This window comes from Heptranchias perlo, chromosome 25 (assembly GCF_035084215.1).
Source record: "Heptranchias perlo isolate sHepPer1 chromosome 25, sHepPer1.hap1, whole genome shotgun sequence".
Taxonomy (NCBI): domain Eukaryota; kingdom Metazoa; phylum Chordata; class Chondrichthyes; order Hexanchiformes; family Hexanchidae; genus Heptranchias; species Heptranchias perlo.
This window is the reverse complement of record NC_090349.1, coordinates 10,189,734-10,216,578: the sequence shown is the minus strand read 5'-3', so window position 1 is coordinate 10,216,578 and position 26,845 is coordinate 10,189,734. Positions and strand designations below refer to the sequence as shown.

At 42.6% G+C, this 26,845-nt stretch overlaps 1 protein-coding gene across 2 annotated transcripts; it reads right to left on the bottom strand.

The window, feature by feature from the left end:
• Positions 1-2,930: 2,930 nt before the first annotated feature.
• LOC137342000 (uncharacterized) lies at positions 2,931-19,377 on the bottom strand. Of its 2 annotated transcripts, XM_068005571.1 has the most exons (6): positions 19,057-19,377; positions 18,599-18,967; positions 16,960-17,055; positions 12,481-12,530; positions 10,189-10,329; positions 2,931-9,834 (listed from the first exon to the last, which is right to left on the bottom strand). In XM_068005571.1, exons 2-6 carry the CDS (start codon positions 18,786-18,788, stop codon positions 9,700-9,702), a joined length of 612 nt encoding a protein of 203 aa, XP_067861672.1. In that variant the 5' UTR covers positions 18,789-18,967; positions 19,057-19,377; the 3' UTR covers positions 2,931-9,699. The 2 variants fall into 2 exon arrangements, with proteins under 2 accessions (XP_067861672.1, XP_067861671.1); XM_068005570.1 differs by having other exon boundaries at positions 18,599-19,377.
• Between the last annotated feature and the right edge of the window lie 7,468 nt (positions 19,378-26,845).

The window sequence follows — 26,845 nt, the reverse complement described above, 5'->3', positions numbered from 1 at the left end:
CAATCCGGTAGTTTCATGGTCACCATTACTGATACTAGTATTTTAATTCCAGATTTATTTAATTGAATTTAAATTCCCCAGCTGCTGTGGCGTGCTTTGAACTCATGACTCCGGATTATTAGTCCAGGCCTCTGGATTACTAGTCCAGTAACATAAACACTATGCTACAGTACCCTCAAGTTGAGTACCCACCAGGCAGGTAGTTGTGAAGACAACAGGATGCTGAAGAGCTGCTTCAGGTGCTTGGACAGATCTGACGGTGTTCTTGGATACTCCCCAGAGAGGGTGCTGTGCAACTTCGCCATGGCTGACAGTCTGGATTTTGACATACCAGAGGAGAAGCTAATCGAAGCAGAAGATGCTGTGCTGTGGGAGCCGGAGCCAAGGGATGTGACGCATTCGCAGGAGGCATGGCTGTGAGAGGGCAAGCCTGTCAGGGGGGGCTTGTAGCACAGACTTTTACCTAATGAGTACCCCGCAGAGGTCGCAATCAGAAGATCAGGCACAGCTCTCGTTAACTTCAAAGAATGTTTTATTACAAAAATGTTTCATAACTTTAAGTGAAAATTGTTACAAATAAGGGCAAATGTTGACTGAAAAAGTTAAACTATACTTAGAATTTTGTTTTTTAATTAGATCCTGAGAAACATATCTTAGTCACAAACTGTGTTTTATTGCAATATTAAACTCTCTTTAGAAATGTGAACAACTCTTTACAAGAATATACCTTTAATCATCAATAATGAAGATTATGAACCACTGGAAACCTGAGTTGGACTGAGGTAAACTTTAGAAATTGTTGCAACTTTTGCAAACTTTGAAAAATGTAAATAACGATTTAACTCTTTGAAACAAGAAATTTTAAATTTGCAGCAATAACACATAAAACTCAACAAGCGGGACATGACTGTGATGATTACAATGTTCAAGGCAGGCAGCTTCCCCAATTCTGACAAAAGAGGAGAAAGAGTAGGCAGGAAAGACTGCAATTAAATTCCCCCTACTCCCTCAAGGTAACCCACTTGGCCCCCGTGTCTAGACAAGCTCTTTGGCCAGCAGGCACTTGGACTGCACCAGCCGCCCTTCCACTGCGATCTTGATCGGCAGCCTAATGGCAGACGTCAGCTCCCGCAAGGCCAAAGCAAGAGACTGGAAGCCACGATTCGTTGTGCCTTCCAGTCTGTCATCTAAAGTCTCAGGAGCAGAAATCTGAGCTTCCATCAAGGTGGGAACCCCGTCTGCTCCCTTACCACCCCCTGCTAAGGGATTTGCTGCATGGGTTCACGCAGCTCTAACATCGCCTGCGTGATGTTCATGCTGAGCATTACAGCAGACTCGGAGGTCAAACCAGCAAGAAGCATCATGTTACTGCTGATGGAGACCAGAGTCCTCATGCCCCTCTGATGCTCCACCAGCAGGCGCCTCTTCAGCCATCAAGTCACATTCCAATGACTCGCCAATCCATGGCCGCCTTCTAGCCGGTCTCTCTGGAGAGGTGGTGGAATCCTCCATCTCCCTGTTCACCAAGACAGGATTCTGATGCTGGAGAACTCACCTGGCTTTGAAGCGCTCGCTCGCCCCGGTGGAATGTGTCCACGCTGGTACCTAGCTGCGGACAGCTGGGTGACTCGGACGGTGGCTTGAAGGTGAAGGGAGACTGCACTTCCAGGAAAGAGCGGAGGCGTGCGGCTCTGGATTTCCATCAAGCCCTCATCTGGCAGCACAATGGGCACAAGTTGCAAGACAAAGCTAGAGGCCAAATTCTCCAGCTCCTCCGGAAGTTGCTCTCCCTCCCTCTCCCCCCACCCTCACCCTCTCCTCTGCCTGGTCCCCCTCCTCCTCCACAACGACTGCCAATGAATGGGTGCATTTTTGGGTCTGACCCGGGTTGCATCCACAAAGGAAATTCCCGGCCTTTGCCAAAAGGGAAAATAGTTGGTTAGTGGTTGTGTCCCTGTTGTAGCATCTCGCTTTACTTTGACGTACCAGTAGATGGTGCTGTGGAGTTATGGCGTAATGTTCCTCCGGACGGCTGATTGGAGATGTTAGTGGTTGACTAGGGATTTACGATAAATGTGCTTAAACTCTGTTCGCTAAAATGTGGTTTACCGTTAACAAAGAAATTGACAGCGTAGTATGGAAAACAAGAGTCAAGTAATGTAATGGAAATCACAGCCCAAGGGTGCACGAAGAAAAATGTACAGACTTGACAAATAATTTCTACCGGTGAGAATGAATGGGTTGAAATTGGTCTTGCGATTTACCTGAGGAAGGAGAAAATCTCCGAAAGCTTGTGAATTTAAAATAAAATTGCTGGACTATAACTTGGTGTTGTAAAATTGTTTACAATTGTCAACCCCAGTCCATCACCGGCATCTCCACATCTTGCGATATAAGCAATGAATGAAGCAATAAACTGGTTCGCTCCCTTACCATCCCCTGCCAAGGGAATTGCTTTAAAATAGTGAGAGAGGAATTTCCTAGGAATGCTTTAACTCATTCTTTACTAATATCAGGCCGTGTGATTGGCAATGCCTTGGATTATTTTAAATTGGCTACAATAGCGCAGAAAGGGATTGACTGGTGCGCTAAAAATAGCGCACAGAGGAAATTAAGCCTACTTGGAGTGAAGTTGCCATTGTACTCTCGGTGTAGCAAAATTGTACGTACATTTATAAAGAACGGGTTTATGATTTCGCCACACCAGGAGCAAAGAGGAAACCCTTGCTTAGGGCTGTCATGTGGCGTGAAATCGATGAATATGAACTATATACACTTACATTCAGACTTCGTTGTGAGGAAACATAGCGCACGGAAAATCTGTTTGAAACTTCCAGTATTGGACATTCTTCGGAATTTTGAAAAGGGAATGAAACCAACTGAAGGGAAACGGAAACGCAAACCTCAGGCTGGAAACCTGATTGGAAAAGAACACATTTTATTGTTCAAATACTCTGCTCCCTTATTGGCCCCTGATTTAGATCAGATACTATTGGGACTTCAACACAGCGGGAATTGTGAGGAGGATGAATACATTTTTTATTATAAGAAAGAATGTAAAATTGGGAGGTAACCAGCATAAGAGGGAGAGTGGATCAATAATACATTTCACTGTAAAGTATTAATGCGTTGCATACTGTTAAATTTAGATTATTGTCTAACTTAAACACCTTTAGTGCGATGCTCAAATCATGAACTATCATGTTTATTGACTATATTCTGCTTTGTTATCCAAGACATCTAAAATGTATTTCTGCTGATTTCCAGCATAATTATGACCTGGAATTTTCTGACGTACATTTAGCTATTTAACATACTTGCATTTTATGGCATTAGCACATACAAAATAATGAATCAACTTTTAATTGAGGTAATTTTTAAAATAAGAAACGTGCAATTTTGCATGTTCTAAGAGCAAGGACTGTATCTGCTGCAGTATTACTGAAATTACTGGGCTAAAGTCTTGTTCATTCTAGGTGTCCTTAGTCAAGATTGAGTTCTTTGATGAAGTAACGGGGAAGGTTGATGAGGGTAGTGTGGTTGATGTTGTGTATATGGACTTTCAAAAGGCATTTGATAAAGTACCACATAATAGACTTGTTAGCAAAATTAAAGCCCATGGGATTAAAAGGACAGTGGCAGCTTGGATACAAAATTGGCTAAGGGTCAGGAAACAGAGAGTAGTGGTGAACCGTTACTTTTCAGACTGGAGGGAAGCATATAGTGGTGTCAACCAGGAGTCAGTATTAGCACCACTGTTCTTTTTGGTATATATTAATGACCTGGACTTGGATATAGAGGGTATCATTTCAAAGTTTGCAGACGAAATTAAACTTGGAAATGTAGTAAACAATATGGAGGATAGTAACAGACCTCAGGAGGACATAGACAGACTGGTGAAATGGGTAGACACATGGTAGATGGAATTTAATGCCGAGAAGTGTGAAGTGATACATTTTGGTATGAAGAATGAGGAGAGGCAATATAAACTAAATGATACAATTTTAAAGGGGTGCAGGAACAGGGAGATCTGGGGGTGTACACACACAAATCTTTGAAGGTTGCAGGACAGTTGAGAAGGCTGATAAAAAAGCATATGGGATCCTGGGCTTTATTCGAAAAAATGGAATTTATATTAGACCTTTATAAAACACTAGTTAGGCTTCATGCTGGAGTTTTGTGTTCAGTTCTGGGCACCACACTTTAGGAAGGATGTCAAGGTCTTAAGAGAGGGTGCAGAACAGATTTACTAGAATGGTACCAGGGATGAGGGACTTCAGATGTATGGAGAGATTGAGAAGCTGGAGTTGTTCTCCTTAGATCAGTAGTGGTTGCTGGAGGCCAATCATCTCAGCCCTAGGACATAGTTGCAGGAGTTCCTCAGGTCAGTGTCCTAGGCCCAATCATCTTCAGCTGCTTCATCAATAACCTTCCCTCAATCATAGGGTCAGAAATGGGGATATTCGCTGATGATTGCACCATGTTCAGTTCCATTCGCAACCACTCAAATAATGAAGCAGTCCATGCCCGTAGACAGCAAGAACTAGATAACATCCAGACTTGGGCTGATAAGTGGCAAGTAACATTTGAGCCAGACAAGTGCCAGGCAATGACCATCTCCAACAAGAGAGAGTCTAACCACCTCCCCTTGACATTCAACAGCATTACCATCGCCAAATCCCCCACTATCAACATCCTGGGGGTCACCATTGACCAGAAGCTTAACTGGACCAGCCATATAAATACTGTGGCTACAAGAGCAAGTCAGAGGCCGGGTAGTCTGCGGTGAGTGACTCACCTCCTGACTCCTAAAAGCTTTTCCACCATCTACAAGGCACAAGTCAGGAGTGTGATGGAATATTCTCCACTTGCCTGGATGAGTGCAGCTCCAATAACACCCATGAAGCTCGACACCATCCAAGACATAGCAGCCCACTTGATTGGCACCCCATCTACCACCCTAAACATTCACACCCTCCACCACCGGTGCACACTGACTGCAGTGTGTACCATCTACTTCACAGCACCTCCCAAACCCAGACCTCTACCACCTAAAAGGACAAGGGCAGCAGGTGCATGGGAACAACACCATCTGCAGGTTCCCCTGCAAGTCACACAACATCCTGACTTGGAAATATATCACCATTCCTTCATCATCGCTGGGTCAAATCCTGGAACTCCCTACTCAACAGCACTGTGGGAGAACCTTCACCACATGGACAGCAGTGGTTCAAGAAGGCAGCTCACCACCACCTTCTCAAGGGCAATTAGGGATGGGCAATAAATGCTAGCCTTGTTAGTGATGCCTACATCCCATGAACGATAAAAAAAAGGAAAGAGAATTTTAAGGGGAGAATTGGTAGAGGTGTCCAAAATCATGAACGGTTTTGATAGAGTGAATAAGAAGAAACTGTTTCCAGTGGCAGAAGGGTCGATTACCGGAGGACACAGATTTAAGGTGATCGGCAAAAGAGTCAGAGGTGACATGAGGAAACATTTCTTTATGCAGCATGTTGTAATGATCTGGAATGCATTGCCTGAAAGGGTCATGGAAGCAGCTTCAATAGTAACTTTCAAACTGGACTTGGTTAAATACTGGAAGGGAAAAAAATTACAGGGCTATGGGGAAAGATCAGGGGAATGGGGACTAATTGGATAACTCCTTCAAAGAGCTGGCACAGGCACGATGGGCCGAACGGCCAACTCCTGTGCTGTACCTGCTATGATGCTATGAAGACAAATGGTCTATAATGTCCACAACACAATAATCATCTGGCATCAATTATTGCTTTAATGTTGCCATTAAATGAAAAACAATAACCAAAGGCAATCGCAGTTGCAGTTTGTGTAATTCAATTTCCAAATAGCAATTCGCTTTGTTAAAACTCGATTTTCACTTGAACATTAGGGCCACAAAATGGGGTTGGTAAATTTTCACAGACCTACAGCTGGTCGGCCAAAGCGCCAGCCTGAAACAAGTGATAGGCCTCTTTCCCATGCAAACGGGGTCCTCATGGCATATTTCGGACCGTATTGCATTTTAAGGGTCACATGGGCGTAGCTTATCTCTGCCCATGTGTACTGACGTTCTGATCAGGAAAGAGCCAGAATTTTGTAAAAATATATATTTTTTTAAAATGGAGTGGGAAGGAGCAGGGGTGCTACTCCTGGCTCCACAAAAATATTCAGTGACTAGGCCACGGAGGGATTTGAACACAAGGATGAGAATTTTAAATAGGAGGTGTTTCTGGACTGGGAGCCAATGTAGGCCAGAGAGCACAGTGGTGAGCGGGACTTAGTGCGAGTTGGGATACGGGCAGCAGAGTACTGGATGAGCTCAAGTTTAAGTATAGTGGAAAATGGGAGGTCCGCCAGGAGAACTTTGGAATAGCCAAGTCGGGCGATAACAAAATCATAGATGAGTGTTTTGGCAACAGATGGGCTGAGTCGGGGGCAGAGATGGGCGATGTTACAGAGGTGCAAGTAGGGGGTCTTTGTGAAGCAGAGGATATGTGGTCCGAAGCTCAGCTCAGGATCAAATAGGAACAAAAACTCAATTGTATTAGGTACATAAAAAACATTTAGATATTACAAGGCTGTGGTATCTTTCATTTATGTTCGCAGAATTCACCCTTTAATCTTATTTCGTTTTCTTAAACAAGCCTCAAAGATTAAGTCACAAAACACGGTACATCTCACATTGCGGTTTTATCTTTTGCAATCAGAGGATGTAATTTAAAATCTAGCTTGGTGATCGTGACCTTTAAGATCTGTCTTGCTATTACTAAATTCCTTTTGATGGCACAAATGCACTTAAGTCCTGTACAGCGATAGCTACAATAAGTAGGAGTGTTGCGGTGAGTCTGTGAGTTTTATAAACGAACTAAACTTGCTAAACTCTTAGCTTCGCAAAAATGCACAACAGCAGAGTTTCCCACCACGGGCCAACACATCTATCTATGTATTGCATAATTATTTTAAACTCATGCATTACTTGGAGTAATCATGCATCTCTTTCATCTCTCTGTCTAGCTTTGTGTCTGCTTCTCTAAATCGGACGCTATTTCTTTTTTTTCTGTCTCCGTCTCTCTAATCAGAGATCAGATTTAATTACCTAGCTGCACATTTACAATACAAAGTATCAGTGGAAGTAACCAGATATCCATTTTTAAAATTTATGGAACTGGGATTTTGGAGAACATAAATAGTAAACAAATGTCGATACGTTTTAGTATTAAACTAGTGAATTAGATGGGATGCAAAAATAAATTGATTTAATTTTATTTTTCAACGTATTGCAATCAATTGTTTATCGGTAGCATCCGCAAAATGTATTTGTTAGTTCTCTGTGTGAATCCAGAATAATGCTGCTTTTATATATATCATAATAGAATGCTAATATTCTATTCAGAACATACACAGCAGTCAATAATTGGTTGAAGCCATTCATTTGATACACTGTCCGTGTTGCTTCCTTGGATAGAATCATGGAATCATAGAAAGTTACGGCACGGAAGGAGGCCATTCGGCCCATCGTGTCCTTGCCGGCCGAAAAAGAGCTATCCAGCTTAATACCACTTTCCAGCACTTGGTCCGTAGCACTCTACGTTAGGGCACTTCAAGTGCACATCCAAGTACTTTTTAAATGAGTTGAAGGTTTCTGCCTCTACCACCCTTTCAGGCAGTGAGTTCCAGACCCCCACCACCACCAGGGTGAAAAAAAGTTCTCCTCAGCTCCCCTCTAATCCTTCTACCAATTACTTTAAATCTATGCCCCCTGGCCACTGATCCCACTGCTAAGGGAAATAGGTCCTCCCTATCCACTCTATCTCGTCCCGTCATAATTTTATATATCTCAATTAAATCTCCCCTCAAACTCCTTTGTTACAAAGAAAACAACCCCAGCCTGTCCAATCTTTTCTCATAGCTAAAATTCTCCAGCCCTGGCAACATCCTCGTAAATCTCCTCTGTACCCTCTCTAGTACAATCACATCTTTCCTGTAATGAGGTGACCAGAACTCAAGCTGTGGCCTAACCAATGTTTTATACAGTTCTAGCATAACCTCTCTACTCTTATCCTTTATGCCTCGGCTAATAAAGGAAAGTATCCGGTATGCATTTTTAACCACCTTATCTACCCGTCCTACTGAAAAGTAATTAACAATGATCAGTATTGCTATTACTGTGTAGACAGAGAAACCAGCTGTAGGTGGTATTTGACAGACTGTGTTGGCGATTTTATCAGTTTCATTCCTCATCTGATAGTATATGTGGGTGTTTTACCCAGACGCTTGCGGCTGCGCCGAGTGCTGCTGTCTGCACGAAAGTGCCGATGTAGTGTGTGACCTGGAACTCTATTTAAATTCTTCCTTTCTCTTTACACAGTTTTCCTTTCTACTGCATGTTGCCCTTGTCCCAAGCGTGCCACAGAGATGGGGCAAAAGTTGCGTTTCAGCGTGAGAGGGCGGTATTAATATTAAAAAATGGGAAAGTTAAACTTTTGAAAGGGAGCGAGGAGAAGGTAGCGATTGCGACCTGAAACACTTTAATAGCGAAACGCATTTAGATCTGCAGCAGTTTAACGATGGAATTGGTGCCTCGTCGGGAACAGGCTTATTAGCTTCACCTTTCCGAGTAAGTACCGGCGGCTTTCTGACTCCGCGTCTTGGGTTCGGAAGCTATAATGTTGTTGATTAACGTTTCGGTGTAAATCGTGACTCGGTGGCGGTAGACAGGCGCACAATGTAAAGTGTTTGTAAAGAGACCCCCACAGGTATTGCACCACCATTGGAGCTTATTCTGCGGTCGGGCTCTCATAGCAGCCGGCGTTGGTCACTGCCTCCCTGCTTTTTACATCCATTAATTTAAACAGACGGAAAATCAGCCACCATTTCCCGACGAGCTCCCTGTAGGTCTCACTCCACGCCGGGAGCGCCAGACTGCGGAGCCAGCTCTAACATACTTACTCCCTGCATACATGGTGGTGGTTAATTTATATCACTGTCGTTGGTCTTTAATGCAAACTCCATCCTAAGTGAAACCATGAAACTAATTGGAAGATATCAATAAACTATTGTCCTTTGTTCACTAGTACAACAGATAACGAAGTGTCTCCAATCTACAGCAAGTAATAACCTTACTTTCCACTCAACTTCAAACTCAACGCCTCACGTTTTACATATGATTGACGAAATACCTGAACGTCGCTAGTGCCAGTAAGGATAGCACGTGGAATGACAGAAACAGATAGTGGCGAATAATTCCCATTTCAGCGTTAAACGGTCACGTAAAGGCTTTAACAATAAAAACAGAAAATGCTGGAAACACTCAGCAGGTCAGGCAGCATCTATGGAGAGAGAAACAGAGTTACGCTTCATCAGTACTGGGAGATGTTAGAGATGGACAGTTTTTAAGCAAGTACAGAGCCAGGGGAAAGGGGGGGGGGGGGGGTAGTGAAAGACAAAAGCGAGAGGTGACAAAAGCGTGATAGGGTGGCGGCCAGGAGATATTAAATGACAAAAAAAGGCAAAAGGAGGTGATAACGAGACTCTGTTTCTGGCTCCACAGACGCTGCCTGACTTGCTGATAGTTTTCAGCATTTTCTGATTTTATTTCAGATTTCCAGCATCTGCAATATTTTGCTTTCGTCTAAACATAAAAGTTTTGTCGGAAACAGTAATGGATCTGTAGGTTGCAGCTTACTGCAAGCGGGGTGTCAGAAGCTGAGCTTTGTTATTCTCTTTAAACTGCAGTTGGGAGTAAATCATCTGCTGTCCATTCCCACTTTGTGCCTTGGCCTCTGCTTTGCAGGTCTTCACAGCTGAATATTCCATCTGTAAATGTAGGGCATACAGACAACTCAATTATTGTCTACATTTTGCGATATGGAGAATGTAGCGAACAGGTATTTACATTTTTAATGATAGTAGTTTGCACAAATTAGAATGAATTAGCAGTGGGTGTGACTTTGAACTGACCGTAATGCAGCGGTAGATACATTTCACACGACGTTAATTCACTTTTGAAATATATCTGTCAGTAGCTCACTAAATAAGTACTGAGTTTTGAAAAAAATGGTGGTTGCTACATTAATTTATAACACCCAGTGAGGGCTGTGTATCTGGATGTCCGGCGGAATGTTCTATCGTTTAATTCTAAGTCTACCCTTACTGTTTAAATCAATGTACCTCATCCGTCGACGGATTGGGCGCATTCCTTTCTTTCAGCGGATCGGAATAAACGACCTCCAAGTTTACATTCTGCGGAGTTTCCTCTATTCTTGAAGAAAACAAGGTCGCATATGTTGATCCATCCGGTCCTGAAGTGGCCTGGAAAGAACGAACGTTAGCAGTGCACGTGTTATCTAGACCTACTGTCTTGGTCACAGAAAATTTCTTAGGTACTACAACAACAGAAACTTGCATTTATATATCGCCTTTAATATAGTAAAACGTCCCAAGGCGCTTCACAGGAGCGTTATCAGACAAAATTTAACACGGAGCCACATATAGAGATATTAGTTCAGGTAACCAAAAGCTTAGTCAAAGAGATAGGTTTTAAGGAGCGACATAAAGGAGGAGAGAGGGGTAAAGAGATTTAGGGAGGGAATCTTGTTACAATTGTACTGGGCTTTGGTGCGACCACACCTGGAGTGCTGTGTACAGTTTTTGTCTCCTTACCTAAGGAAGGATAAACTTGCCTTGGAGGAGGTGCAAGGAAGGTTCACTAGACTGATTTCTGGGATGAGGGGATTGTTCTATGAGGAGAGATTGAATGAAATGCGCCTATATTCTCTGGAGTTTAGAAGAGTGAGAGGGGGTCTCATTGAAACGTATGAAATTCTTAGAAGGCTTGATAGGGTAGGTGCTGAGAGGCTGTTTCCATTGCCGGAGAGTCTATAACTAGGGGTCATAGTCTCAAGATAAGGGGTTGGCCATTTAGGACAGAGACAAGGAGGAATTTCTTCACTCAGAGGGTTGTGAATCTTTGGAATTCTCTACCCCAGAGGGCTGTGGATGCTGAGTCATTGAGTATATTCAAGGCTGAGAATGATAGATTTTTGGACTCTTGGGGACTCAAGGGATATGGGGATCGGGCAAGAAAGTGGAGTTGAGGTTGAAGATCAGCCTTGATCTTACTGAATGCGGAGCAGGCTCGAAGGGCCATATGGCCTACTCCTGCTCCTTTTTCTTATATTCTTATGAATTCCAGAGATTAGAGCCTAGGCAGCTAGAGGCACCGCCGCCAATGGTGGAGGGAAGGAAATTGGGAATGCACAGGAGGCCAGAATTGGAGGAGCGCAGAGATTGTGGAGGGTTGTAGGGTTGGAAGAGATTACAGAGCTCGAGAGGGGCAAGGCTACAGAGGGATTTGAACACAAGAATGAGAATTTTAAAATCGTGGCCTTGCCTGATGTTAATGTCTCTGCAAGATATTGTAATGATAACGGTGTAGGAATTTTTTGCATAATTAAAATATAACAAAAAAATTGCAGATAAAATAATGAAAATATTGGAAACGCTACCATTAGGAGGTTTGGTCTGCAGTGAACAAGGCAGCTCCTATAATTAAAATATTGTGAAGTGACATTCAATGCCTGGCTAACAATTAAGATATGAACAGTGCACTTGTGGCCTCAAGCCTCTCCCTTTCCCTCTCTGCCTCATCCTTTCTTTTCCCATTCTATTTTATCCATACCACTAGATCAAAGCTGCTCTGAAGTTTCATGTCTTGTATCCTGTCAACTGCCAATACTCTGTCCACAAACGCTTGCTCCTTCCTGCTTAGTCCATACGTTTACATCAAAATACACAGTAGTGCCTTACCCTAAACGTCTGTTTACGCCGTTTCTCCGGGATATCTGCCGAAGTTACGGCTGGAGATCGGGATAATTACTGTAAATTACTGTAGAAGAACTCCTTAACTCCACATTACAACACGTTTGTTTATCTAAAGACAGTGACCACTTGATCGCGTCAGTTTCCCACCTGGCGAGTTAGGTTAAAATTACCCCACGTGTTTAAAAAGTAAACCCATTGCTCCTGAAGCGCTATGTGAAATTCTGAGGTTGCGAAAAGTGCTATATAAATGAACGCTATTGCGTTCTTGTTGGTGTCACCTACTGCTATTTACTGTTTTATCTCGTTTTACAATTTGCTTTTTGTATTCTAGGTTCTGCTTTGCGCCATGCTCCTTGATCCGTTACAATGCTTTTCAGTGATAATAACTGAAAAAAAAATTTCGAGGCGTGATCCTAACAGGGCTCTGCTTAATATGTCGCGTTTCAAAGCAAAATGGTATGCTTGAAAACTACCGAAGAATGGAAGGACAAATCAGTAACTACTGCTAAATCTTAACAGAAACATTCTGTTGCATAATATGTGTTATTTTGATTGTACATTAGACTAAAACCTAAGCTGTGCAAAGTGCAGGACATTTCACCTTTGCCTTAAACATAGAGTTATCTTTTCTTACAGTACCTCTGGGACGGTCCTAGTAGACGAAGCGTTGCATTCAACTAACTGTTTCTCTGGAATCACAAAGCGACTCAGTATCATTACAAGCGAAACATTTGCGTTGTGTCAAAACTGTAACTGTAATTAAATTAACTTTCAGGAGAAACAGGAGGCTCGGGTATAGCGGGTATAATTTCGAAGTTTGCAAATGACAGGAAACTCGGAAATGTAGTAAACAATGTGAAGGATAGTAACAGACTTCAGGAGGACATAGACAGACTGGTGAAATGGGCAGACACATGGCAGATGAAATTTAACGCAAAGATCTGTGAAGTGATATATTTTGGTAGGAAGAATGAGGAGAGGCAATATAAACGAAATGGTACAATTTTAAAGGGGGTGCAGGAACAGAGAGACCTTTGGGTTTAGGCACAGACATCTTTGACGTTGGCAGGACAAGTTAATAAGGCTGTTAAAAATAAACATACGGGATCCGTGGCTTTATAAATAGAGGCATAGAGTACAATAGCAAGGAAGTTATGCTAAACTTTTATAAAACACAGCATAGGCCTCAGCTGGAGTATTGTGTCCAATTCTGGGCACCACACTTTAGGAAGGACGTCAAGGCCTTTGAGATGATGCAGAGGAGGTTTATTGGAATGGTACCAGGGATGAGGGACTTCAGTTATGTGGAGAGACTGGAGAAGCTGGGGTTGTTCTCCTTAGAACAGAGAAGGTTAATAGAGATGTTCAAAATTATGAGGACTTTTCATAGAGTAAATAGGGAGAAACTGTTTGCATTGGCAGATGGGTCGGTAACCAAAGGACACAGATTTAAGATATTTGGGAAAAGAACCGGAGGGGAGATGAAGAGAATTTGTTTTACACCTTATTTTTGTTATAAACTGGAATGCCCTGACGCAAAGGACGGTGGAAGCAGATTCAATAGCAAATTTCAAGAGGGAATTAGATAAATATTGGAAGAGGAAAAAATGGCATGGCTCCGAAGAAAGAGCAGGGGAATGGGACTAATTAGATAGCTGTTTCAAAGAGCTGGCACAGTCACGATGGGCCAAATGGCCTCCTACTGTGCTGTATGATTCTATAATTATTATTATACCAGCCTGCAGTGTGAGAAAGTGCATTCTGCCAGTCTTAGATTCTGAAGTATTATTGCCAGCAGAATCTTTTACACTGGAAAAGCTAAAAGATTTCATACAAAATAGGTGAAAAAACAGAAAGCAGAATAACAGATCAACTTTACAGAAAAACGGGAGTATTAGTACTGGACTGCAGCCCGGGGAAGGACATATTGCACCCAATGATTCTAGATTTGTCTTATAGCTGTATGAGGATCAATGAAATTTACAAGACGTTAAGGTTCAATATTTTCAATAAATCGTTGCAGGAAATACAACAACTCATCAGATTCTTATAATAATTCTACTGAAATGTATTTATCAGGCTTTTATATTTGGGGCATAAGTCTAACTGCATCATAGACTACAATACACACACAAATGGATAGAACAGCTAAGTTACACCACACGCATAACATTAGATACAACAATAGAGCTAATGGAACCTAACCACACCATATAGCCTAGTATTATATACAGGAGAGATATAGCAGAGGTTAACTATATATTCTGTAATTCTATTCACACCGAGAGACGTAACACTGCCTAACTGTACTATATGCTACAATATTATGCATAACTTGAGGATATGGGAAATTGAGAATTCATACAGCTGTGAACCATTGGAGCAGATAGCCTAAGGACACCAGACGGATTTCAACGTGAATAAATGTGAAGTAATCAACATTGGAACAGGAAACATGAAACGTGCACATCACAAATCGATCCAATTTTACTAGGACAGTGAAAATCGTGGGGCCAGGTATGCACAACCCCACCGGGATACAAGTGTCTCCCCAGATGGGGACGACAAACTGGACTTCCGGGGAGTGATAGGCCACCGGGTCTAATTTTAACAAATTATATTAAAATAACATAATTATAAACATGGTAAATGAGATACGTCACAAAAGGACGCCCATCTACAAAGGTTGAAAAAGAAAAGTGCTTGAGTGTGATTATTTCAATTAAAGTTTCCAGTCATTAACAAGGCGAAGCCAGTACTAGGTTACGTCTAGAGGAGTTTTATAATCTGGAAGAACACGCTGTTCTAACCCTGTGTTCTAACACGCTGTTCTAACCCTTCATTTCGAGGATTTCATTTTCACATCGTTCACCTGACGAAGGAGGAAGCCTCCGAAAGTTTGTGAATTTAAAATAAAATTGCTGGACTATAACTTGGTGTTGTAAAATTGTTTACAATTGCTAACCCTGTGTAGATCACCGTATAGAGTCAATGCATAGTACCTCCAGAGTTGAGACCACTTTGCTGATGATTCCCAGTCGCAATGTGTTACGTTTTGCAAAGCTGAACATATTTTAAATTAGAAAAAGTACATTGGGCCAAAATCTAAAACTTAAACCTCGGAGAGACACGTATAATGTAAATGTAAGCGGGCTTGGGCTGTGAGCCCAGAATTAGAAAGATGCCAGAATAATTTCTACTGCAGACTAGCTGAACAGACTCCCAGAAACCCCCCCAGCTAACTTCCAAAATTAAATAGGACAAATATCTGCTTACGATAGGGGTTGAAGGGACACCGAGTGAGGACATAGATAACCATTATCCCGTGGTACACATTTGCCTTCCTAATTGCTTGCTGCACCTGCATGTTAGCTTTCAGTGACTCATGTACAAGGACACCCAGGTCCCTTTGAACATCAACATTTCCCAATCTCTCACCATTTAAAAAATACTCTGCATTTCTGTTTTTCCTACCAAAGTGGAAAACGTCACATTTTTCCACATTATATTCCATCTGCCATGTTCTTGCCCACTCACTTAGCCTGTCTATATCCCCTTGAAGCCTCCTTGCATCGTGCTCACAACTCACATTCCCACCCAGTTTTGTGTCATCAGCAAACTTGGAAATATTACATTTGGTCCCCTCATCCAAATCATTGATACAGATTGTGAATAGCTGGGGCCCAAGCACCTATCCATGTGGTACCCCACTAGTCACAGTCTGCCAACCTGAAAAAGACCCGTTTATTCCTACTCTCTATTTTCTGCCTGTTAACCAATTCTCAATCCATGCCAGTATATTACCCCAATTTCATGTGCTCTAACTTTATTCACCAACCTCCTGAGTGGGACCTTATCAAAAGCCTTCTGAAAATCCAAATACACCACATCCACTGGTTCCCCCTTATCTATTCTACTAGTTACATCCTCAAAGAACTCCAATAGGTTTGTCAAACATGATTTCCCTTTCATAAATTCATGTTGACTCTGCCAAATCCTATTATTATTTTCTAAGTGTCCTGTTATCACATCCATTTTAATGGATTCTAGCATTTTCCCTATTACTGATGTCAGGCTAACAGGTCTGTATTTCCCTGTTTTCTCTCTCCCTCCTTTCTTAAATAGTGGGGTTACATTTGCTACCCTCCAATCTGCAGGAACCGTTCCAGAATCTATAGAATTTTGGAAGATGACAACCAATGCATCCATTATCTCTATAGCCACCTCTTTCAAAACCCTGGGATGTAACTCATCAGGTCCTTGGGATTTAGTCCCATTAATTTCTCTAGTACTATTTTTTTTCTAATACTAATTTCTTTCAGTTCCTCATTCTCACCAGACCCTTGGTTCTCTAGTATTTCTGAGAGATTTTTTGTGTCTTCTGCCATGAAGACAGACACAAAGTCTTTGTTTAATTTCTCTGGCATTTCCTTATTCCCCATTATAAATTTTCCTGTCTCGTCTGTAAGGGACCCACGTTTGCCTTCACCAGTCTTTTCCTTTTTACATACCTATAGAAGCTTTTACAATCCGTTTTTATGTTTCTCACTATTTTACTCTCATTCTATTTTCCCTTTTTTTAAAATCAATTTCTTGGTCTTCCTTTGCTGAATTCTAAAAGGTTCCCAATCCTCAGGCTTACTGTTTTTTCTGGCAACGTTATATGCCCCCTCCTTTGATTTAATACTATCTTTAATTTCTCTTGTTAGCCACGGTTGGACCACTTTTCCTGTTGGGTTTTTGTGCCTTAAAGGAATATATATTTGTTGCAAATTGGATGAATTGATAATTGGAGTTTGGGTAGATTAAGTTTGGGTGAGAGTCCAAGGAGAAATTTTATAAAACTTTATCTCAGGGATTGTGGAAATGGCGGACTTGATGTGGTAAATAGATTTTCTCTTGTAGATAAATGTTACAAAAACTTTACAACTATTACAAGCTATAACATATTCTAGTTACCATATTTAAGCACATATAACACGAACAGCAACAGAGTTTCCGTTTGACCTCAAACATTTGTTAAAATGCATCATTATATTAATTTATGAGAACATCTGATGCAGACAGTGAAAGTAGAGTATATGCATCTATCACTGGTAATGAAAGTATAATACTCACGTTTCGCTTTCCAGCTGCATACAGCTAACAGTAAAATAATGAATGGACACAGCAGCAAATAAAGCCAGGAACTTTTGTTTTTCCAGGAATCAGGTTCTTTAAAGGAAATGTGCACACATTTATCACAATTAAAAATATAAATCTCTATCAACCTCCGTGTTCTTCAATTAGTAAACGTTTAACTGAAAACAAGTAAAAGAGAAATCACTATTATTGTAGCTTTCACTGTGAGATTACCCCACGCTGTATATGTTGTTATGGGTTCCCTTCACTTAATCTTTAATCAAATGATGAAAGCACGGATTAAAACGCCAGAGCCCCAATATTACGCCGAGGCTTTGGTCTGAAATTGCTCTCTCGGCTGTTTTAGAGAAAATGTTATCCCATTTAAAACAGAAAGGTTAACGTGTCCTCTAAAACAGCCCAAAAAGGAATTTACCGAAAGCTAAGAGTTGGTCATCTAATATCCCACCACTTGATTCGACGGTCAGTGTTTAAAGTCCCGATTTTCAGCCGTTGACATGTTGGCTGCCGACTGTTCGGCATCATTACACACAGGGTTGAGATTAACGTTACTGTGCAGGGCACCTGTGGTATAATTTAGTCGAAACGTTAAGCCTAGTTGGTTTTCGGCATTACTTGCCTGTGCCGGTTGTGCTGCTTTCCTTGAGTAAGCTTGAAATAGGTTGTGAAGCAACAAGCAGAAGACATAAAGTCAAAAGTGACCCGTAAAACCCAACATTCAGAGAGAAGTTAGGAAAAGTCAACAAAATTACGGGTTAATTATATTTTCTGTTTGTTTCCAATCATAGATCTGCACATAAAAAACTCAGCATTCTTCTCCACCATAAGTAAGAGTTTAAAACTAGACTTCACTACATCCTCCTGACGATGTCGACCCAAGTCACAGATGAATTAGATTGTACAGCATTCACCAATACAAGCATATAACATGAAGTTTATCCGCAGCAGTCTTGACATTGAAAGTTCTCACATGGATCAAGGAGATGATGCAAATTCTGGTTGCGAAGTAATATTGAGAAAAACTATAATATCATAGTTGGAAAGATGCTAGCTATCAATTCACAAAAAATAACGTTTAGAATAAAATGTCGCTATCACGCTAACTCCGGTCTACATCCACATCAGTGCCAATTACCAAGCGGATCAGATGTAAAATTGTATTCAGGTTATCCACACTGATTCACTGAAACCATGTTGAACATATCCATATTATGTACCCATTTTCTCCCTTCCTACTCCCCCGAAGGCCTTGTGTGGGGCTGGGAGTCGGGTTTGACCGATAGCGAGGATTCTCAGCGAGCCTTGCGGTGCTGTTTTGTCCAGCCCGATCCCGGCCCTACCCTCCCACAGTTTCCAACAAGAATCACTGACCCTGAATAATGACCAGGAGCAGCAGTCCTGTTGACTTTCCCTCCCTAGACCGTGGGCTTGGCCAATTGTAGCTCCTCATCTCTAGCTCCTGGATGGGATTATCGAATTCAGCCTGGTGTGCAGCAGTTTCAACCTTCACATCACGAATAAACACTCGGTCATAACTGCAAGAACGTGACTAGTTGAATTAAAATTGAGTCCTTTAAACAGTTCCACACCTTGGGACTGAAATAATAGAACCTACCTGTTACTATCAATCTGCTTCCGTTTCCCCTCAAACCTCCCTTGGAAGGTGGACTCAGAATCATCAGTTCACAGTAATATGTGCCGCTGTCTCGCTGCTGAAGGCTCGTTATTGATAACTTGTTGATGTTTCGTTCTTGGTCTTTCGTATTTACCAGTCGGTTGGAATGGTTTCCCTTGGACTTGTCCATGTAAAAAATATACGTCTGATTAGTTTGGTTTCTTTGCTGGTGAAGCCAATTGATTACAAAGTCGTGAATTTTATCAGCAAAATAGGTACAGGTCAGGGTCGCTGTCCCTCCTTCAGACACAGAGAGAAAATCGGGGGTCTGGTCAACCCGAGCCCCTTCGGCAACAATCAGGGCCCAGCCTGCGCAGAAATTAGACATCTGTATCAATATTAATGTAACGATGTTAATAGTCATGATGGAACACTGAAGAACGTCCGTATTAGATTACCTAAGGTTTGCAAGTAGAGTCACCAGTAGTTGAGGCATGGTTCGGTTGCTGTTCATCTTTCACACAGGTCGGCACGGATGTGGGGAGTGAGCTGCTCGGCGCTCTGCAGACACCACCCGCAGCTTGCAGGTTGCGCGTGGGTTTCAAAGCCCGATTCTGCTGATTCGTATCCTGATAATAGCTGTCGCCCACTAGAAGTAGCAACATTGAACGGTCCCCGCCTGTAACCCAGCGATAACTAGTACTTGCGAGTTCAGTGCGGAATTAATCGATTTAAGGCTTTAACCCCCTCCCTGTTGCGATTCACTTAGTCTTGATTGTTGTCACATGATTGGAGGGTTTCAATTTCTCCAAACGTGTCTGGTCCGAAAAGATATGGAGAAAAGTAACTAAAGTTACAATTGTCCATAATTGTCGGCAAATAAAGATTCGAATTCAACGTGTAGTTAAAACTATAGAAATCCACCTGCTGAAATAGATCAATTAACAAATCTTGCTAAAAGATTGGTGAGAGGTGAGCCTGGTGAGGGCGGTTTGAAACTTTCACTATAGTGACTGTGCCTTTCTCCTCACGGTTCCTGCCAGTCACACAGACAGCACCGAAGGTTAATGTCGATAGCACGGGCACGGAGTAGCTGGTACAGGAAGTGAACTGCGAAAATGTGTTTGTCTTAATGATGATTGTGAAAAATGTGACCTTTAACTGAGCTGGGTTCTCTGTGTCCCTCCACTCCCTGAAAGACTAAGTATACAATTCTCCTCTGACTGCGGAGCTCCGCCGTATGAAGAACAATCCTTCACTTGATTACTAAGTTATTTTTTGCAGTCCTGGTTGTAATATTTTAGGGTACGGTAGTGTAGTTATGGTTATATTACTTGACTAATAATTCAGAGACCTAGACTAATAATCCATAGAGCGTGAGTTCATATTCCATTACAGCAGTTTGAGAATTTGAATTCAGTTAAAAAATTTGGGGATAAAACGCTGGTAACAGCAAAACGTTATCATACCAGGATGGTCTGTTGCCTCCCTGGTGCCAGGGTCAAGGATGTCACTGAGCGGCTGCAGAACATTCTGAAAGGGGAGGGTGAACAGCCAGAGGTTGTGGTCCATATGGGCACCAACAACATCGATAGAAAGAGGGATGAGGTCTTGCAGGCAGATTTTAGGGAGCTAGGAAAGAGATTAATAAGCAGGACCTCAAAGGTAGTAATCTCCGGATAACTTCGGGTGTCACGCACTAGTGAGTAGAGAAATGGGAGTATAGAGCAGATGAATTCGTGGCTGGAGAGATGGTGCAGGAGGGAAGACTTTAGCTTCCTGGGACATTGGGACCCGTTCTGGGGAAAGTGGGACTTATACAGGCCGGACCGGTTGCACCCCAACAGAGCTGGGACCAATGTCCTGGGGGGAGGTTCAGTAGTGCTGTGGGGGAGGGTTTAAACTAATTTGGCAATGGGATGGGCACCAGCATGTAGCATTGGAAAGGAGAAACAAGGTGCACAAAGGATTGGGAGAGACAGATAGCACTAGAGTGAGAAATAGTACGGTATTAGGTGAGATCAGACTAAGAAAGAATACAAGATGGTCTAAGATAGGTTTACAGTGCATGTGTGTAAACACACAAAGCGTAGTAAATAAGGTTGGTGAGCTGCAGGTGCAAAATAGCCACATGGGAACATGATGTCGTGGTGATAACGGAGACCTGGCTCAAAAAAGGGCAGGATTGGGTACTAAATATTCCTGGATACAAGCTATTTAGGAATGATAGGGAAGGAAAGAAAGGAGGGGTGGCAGTATTGATTAAAGAGAATCATCCAGTGCTGGAGAGAGAGAATGTCCTGGAGGGGTCAAGGACAGAATCTATTTGGTTAGAGTTAAGAAACAATGGGTGTGTTTTATAGGCCACCAAACAGTGGGAAGGATATAGAGGAGCAAATTTACAGGGAAATTACAGAGCGGTGCAAGAGCCATAGAATAGTGATAATGGGGGACTTCAACCATCCTAATATAGACTGGGATAGTAATAGTTCTCAGGAGAACTTTCTTGATCAGTACTTTTCTGGCCCAATGAGGAAGGAGGCATTGCTGGATCTGGTTCTGGGGAATGAGGTGGGCCAAGTGGAGCAAGTTTCAGTGGGGGAACATTTAGGGAACAGTGATCATAGTATCATAAGGTTTATGTTAGCCATGGAAAAGGACAAGGAGCACTCTAGATTAAAAATACTCAATTGGAGGAGGGCCACTTTCAGTGTGATAAGAACGGATCTGGCCTGGGTAAATTGGAATTAAAGATTGGCAGGCAAAACTATAATTGAACAACAGGCGGCCTTTAAAGAGGAGATGGTTCGGGTAAAGTCTAGGTACATTTCCACAAGGGGGAAAGGTAAGGCAACTAAAGCCAGATCTCTCTGGTTGACGAAGGAGATAGAGAGTAAGATGAAGCAGAAAAAGGGGGCGTATGACAGATGTCAGGTTGATAACACAAGTAAGAACCAGGCTGAATATAGAAAGTTTGGAGGGGAAGTGAAAAAGGAAATAAGAGGGGCAAAGAGAGAGTATGAGAATAGACTGGCGACTAACATAAAAGGGAATCCAAAAGACTTCTATAGGCATATAAATAGTAATCGGGTAGTAAGAGGAGGAGTGGGACCGATTAGGGGCCAAAAAGGAGATCTATGCATGGAGGCAGAGGGCACGGCTGAGGTACTAAATTAGTACTTTGCATTTGTCTTTACCAAGGAAAAAAATGCTGCCAAAGTCACAGTAAAAGAGGAGGTAGTTGAGATACTGAATGGGCTAAAAATTGATAAAGAAGAGGTACTAGAAAGGCTGGCTGTACTTAAAATAGATAAGTCACCCAGTCCAGATGGGATGCATCCTAGGTTGCTGAAGGAAGTAAGGGTGGAAGTTGTGGAGGTACTGGCCATAATCTTCCAAACATCCTTCGATATGGGGGTGGTGCCAGATGACTGGAGAATTGCAAATGCTATACCCTTGGTCAAAAAAGGGTGTAAGGATAAACTTGGCAACTACAGGCCAGTCAGTTTAACCTCGATGGTGGGGAAACTTTTAGAAACGATAATCTGGGACAAAATTTAGACACTTGGACGAGTGTGGCTTAATTAAGGAAAGCCAGCACGGATTTGTTAAAGGCAATAGTGTTTAGCTATTTGATTGAATTTTTTGATGCGGTAACAGAAAGGGTTGATGAGGGCAATGCGGTTGATGTGTATATGGACTTCCAAAAGGCGTTTGATAAAGTGCCGCATGATAGGCTTGTTATCAAAGTTGAAGTCCATGGAATAAAAGGGACAGTGGCAGCATGGATATGAAATTGGCTAAGTGACAGGAAACAGAGAGTAGTGGTGAACGGTTGTTTTTCGGAATGGAGGGAGTATACTTTGGTGTTCCCCAGGGGTCGGTAGTAGGACCACTGCTTTTTTGATATATATTAATGACTTGGACTTGGGTGTACAGGGCATAATTTCAAAATTTGCAGATGACACAAAACTTGGAAGTGTAGTGAACAACGAGGAGGATAGTGATAGACTTCAAGAGGACATAGGCAGGCTGGTGGAATGGGCAGACACATCAGATGAAATTTAACGCAGAAAAGTGCAAAGAGGCAATATAAACTAAAGGGTACAATTCTAAAAGTGGTACAGGAACAGAGAGACCTGGGGCTATATGTGCACAAATCAAAGAAGTGCAGTAACGGTGATATAATCTGGGATATAAACTGGCAGCTTGAGAAAGCGGTTAAAAAAGTATATGGGATCCTGGGCTTTATAAATAGAGGCATAAAGTAGAAAAGCCAGGAAGTTATGATGAACGTTTTTAAAACATTTTTTTGGCCACAACTGGAGTATTATGTCCAATTCTGGTCTGGGCACCGCACTTTAGGAACGATGTGAAGACCTTAGGGAGGGTGCAGAAGAGATTTACTAGAATGGTTCCAGGGATGAAGGACTTGAGTTGTGTGGATAGACTGGAGAAGCTGGGGTTGTTCTCCTTAGAGCAGAGAAGGTTGAGAGGAGATTTGATAGAGGTATTCAAAATCATGAAGGGTCTATACAAAGAGAAACTGTTCCCATTGGCGGAAGGGTCAAGAACCAGAGGACATAGATTTAAGGTGATTGGCAAAAGAAGCAAAGGCAACATGAGGAAAAGCTTCTTTACACAGCAAAGGATTATGTTCTGGAATGCACTGCCTGAGGGGATGGTAGAGACAGATTCAATCATGGCTTTCAAAAGGGAATTGGATAAGTACTTGAAGGGAAAAAAATTGCAGGGCTACAGGGAAAGGGCGGGGTAGTGGGACTAGCTGGATTGCTCCTGCGAAGAGCGGGCACAGACTCAATGGGCAGAATGGCCTCCTTCCATGCTGTAACCATTCTATGATTCTGTGATTCTATGATAAAGCAGTGGAATTGTTTTAAAAACCCAACTGGTTCATTAATGTCCTGTAGGGAAGAAACTTGCCGCTCTTACCCGGCCTGGCCTATATGTGATTTCAGTCACCATAACAACGTGGTTGATAATTAACTATCCTCTGAAGTGGCCTAGCAAGTGACTCAGTTGTAACAAATCGCTATTTGGGCAACCAGGGATGGGCAATAAATACTGGTCTTGTCAGCGACATCCCGAGAATGATTAAAAAAATATAAAATAGAAACTCCGCGGGAGGACTCTTCAATTAAGTAACCTTCTCTTTCGTTTAAGTAACCTTTTTGAATGAGATATTCAACTTGGCCATTATAGCTGCCACGCGAACAAAGAAGTGCAGTAACGGTGATATAATCTGGGATATAAACTTAATTCTTATTTTTGAAATATACGTTTTAATGATGGTTAGCTGAAATATATATTTTTTGCTTTGAATGTTGTTATGTCCGAGTCACGTTTCTGCGAAATTTTCTTCTTATGAATGTAAGGAATGTAAGCAGTGGGGGATAAAGACCTCCCATTTCAGGCATCTCATGTCAATGTCAAGCACTCCCAGGTCAGGTATAGCACCTCCAGTTTCAGAGTACAACTCCATCTACTGTTCTTCAGTAATCTGCATAGTTGGAACTTCAGATCCCTGCAGCATCAGTATGATACTTCCTGTTACACATTTCCTGCACCAGCTGCGTTCAGCGTCACCGGGCATTCAGATAAACAGGCCGAATATATTCTCTAGGATCAAGAGTTTACCTTTACTGCTCAATATCTAATTGTACTAGTCTGTGTCGGCACAGTAACAATGAAAACCCAGGTTGTGTGTCGTGGATACTGTAATCTCACACATACCTCGGGTCGTGCATTTATTATGTTACAGAAGCCGGGCTGATAAACACTCTAGTGAGACGAGGCCAATTGTAAACCAACAAGTTGGTTTATTTAACATGTAACATATGAATGAACAAAGTACAGTTTCGACTGAAATTAAATCTAATCCCGATGGTCCTCATACACATAAAATATCACAAATTGCAGAATCCTAGACCCTGATACAGTCCAAGCTTAATTTTCACAGGTCACTTATTCGTTGTACTGACTGGCCCTAAGCTTGGGACGAGAGAACCTCTGTCACTGTTTCCACTCCAAAGTTTTGCAGTCTGGTCTTGTGGTCAGGTCGATAGGAAGCCAAAGACGTGACCAGAGATTGGTCAGTTGAGCTGCCAATCAAGTCTGCTAAGGTCTTCCTAGACGTGTACTCCTGGCAGTTACCCGCTGCTGGGGTCAAATCAATGAATCCATTCCAAAATATTAGTGTGATATTTTACTAGAGTATCTTCACAGAATCCATTGTCTCAAACTGATGTGGTTTGCGAGAAACACCATCCTGGACAGACACTTCAACTGGATCCAATCTATACCCGAGAAGCAGGGGGCATCATGTGGATTTTTCCCTTATCAGCTGAATTTAACAATAGCACAATCTTAGTATAAATTAATCTGAAACCCTCCCATAGGGAAAACAGTCAACAATCTCAAAATGAAATCCCCCTCCCCTTCAGGACAGGACCATCATATGTGAGCGTCACGGCTCACTCACAAAGACTGTATGCCCTACACCAGGCCTGTCACCACGGTGGCCAATCTCCCCAGACCATACGGGATCCACGGGCTAGGCCTGCCCAATAGACATGGAACTCGATCCCTTAGTCTAACCCTGGTTCCATCTATTCTGCAGCAGGCCCGGCTGACGTCACTTAGCTGACACAGCATTCCCTGTGTGGATCCTTCAGCCAAACCATCAACCACTGACAGCTTTATCCTGAACCAGTAGCTGGGTGCTAACCACGAGATTCATCAAAGGCTGTTCCCGCCGATTCGCTATCCACCGAGCTGTTATATCCATGTCCGATGAACAGTTTCTCGATCCCAGCTGGGGATCTGACCTTTGAAGCCCTCCCTTGAACAGGTAAATCACATAAGAATATCTTGTCCTGAATGAGGAGTAGTGCAGAACTGCTCCCTGGTCACGTTAGATTCCCCTTTATGGTGAAAGACCCCCTCCCCCCCCCCACCACATGGTACGTTTTGAACTTTAAACTGTGAAGGGAGATATGAGCTTTCTGTTCGACTTCCCCCAAACCTTCAGGTGTGACTCGCTTTGTGCTCCTCTTTCAATACCCTTCATCTTGTACTATCCAGACCTCCCTGTGCAGTGAAATCGCTGCATTTATTTTCTGTACTGGTTGCCGCCACCCGCATTCCTCCGTTGTGCTTGAAGCTAACCCAACTCCTCTGCCTGAAATTAAATTTCCCCCCGACTGTTCAAGTGGTAAAGCCCCGAACCTTGTGCCACTTGATCAGCGAGTTCTGCAGCCCACTATGGTGAACTAAGAAGGCCTGTATCGCTCTGGACTCCTCTTCCCTGAGCTGCATGTCGGTAATCTTTCGGCATCGTTATCAGAGCCAATCAAAACCTTCACTGACATGGATCAATAGAATTCACTTTGTCACATCTGCATATTTTAAACACTGCAGCCAAACTCTAGCCATGAGTAACCTTGTGGTCTTCCAAAGTTCCTGAATGTGAGCAACTTCGCCTCTCACACAGTGGTTATACTGCACCAAGTGAGCGCGTACTCTTGTGAAGCAACAACTGGTGTTCTGTAACTCCATTCTGTGCATAGCCTTCTCTGCACTCCACTATTGGCGACTGTGCCTTCAGCCAACTAGTCTCCACACTCTGGAATTCCCTCCCTCTCCTCCTTTAACAACTCGTACAACTCACCTCTTTCACCAAACTTATGGTCACCGCTCATTCATTGGCTCGACATTCACCTTATAAATGCAAGTTGTTGTTATTGTTGCATGCTCCCGCCATGATTGGGTGAAGGTAAGGAGTCAATCTGTCTACATCTGCAACCACTGCATAACTCGCCACCTCAAAATTACCGGCTCATTTGCTCGCCTAGTTTCTATTTGGGGGGGGGGGGGGGGGTGGTGAGTGGGCGTAGCTTTTCATAAAACTGACATTGCCGATCGGCTGGAAATATCTATCAGGCAATTTCTATAACAGGCAGCCAACCAGCAATGCCAATTATACGCCTGGTGGCAAGTTGAAAATATACACCCGTCCCTCTCTCCCATTTCTAAAATCTAGCAGAGATTGCCCTTGTGTTCCACCTTGCCACACTTAAAACACCTGTGGTAGAATTTCCACTGGGATTCTCCAGAGTTCCTACCCCAACTTCAGTGGTAGATCAGCAGAACCCCAGAAAAAAAATCACAAACGGTCGTTAACGCCGTTTCTCTGGAGTTTCAGCTGATCTTCCGCCAAAATTACCC

Coding starts and splice junctions, on each gene's coding strand:
- LOC137342000 (XM_068005570.1), bottom strand. CDS start 19,022: ATGACTATTAACATCGTTACATTAATATTGATACAGATGTCTAATTTC. Junction 10,330..12,480: donor CTACTAGGACCGTCCCAGAG/GTACTGTAAGAA, acceptor CGTTCTTTCCAG/GCCACTTCAGGACCGGATGG. Junction 9,835..10,188: donor CCAATCCGTCGACGGATGAG/GTACATTGATTT, acceptor CTACATTTACAG/ATGGAATATTCAGCTGTGAA.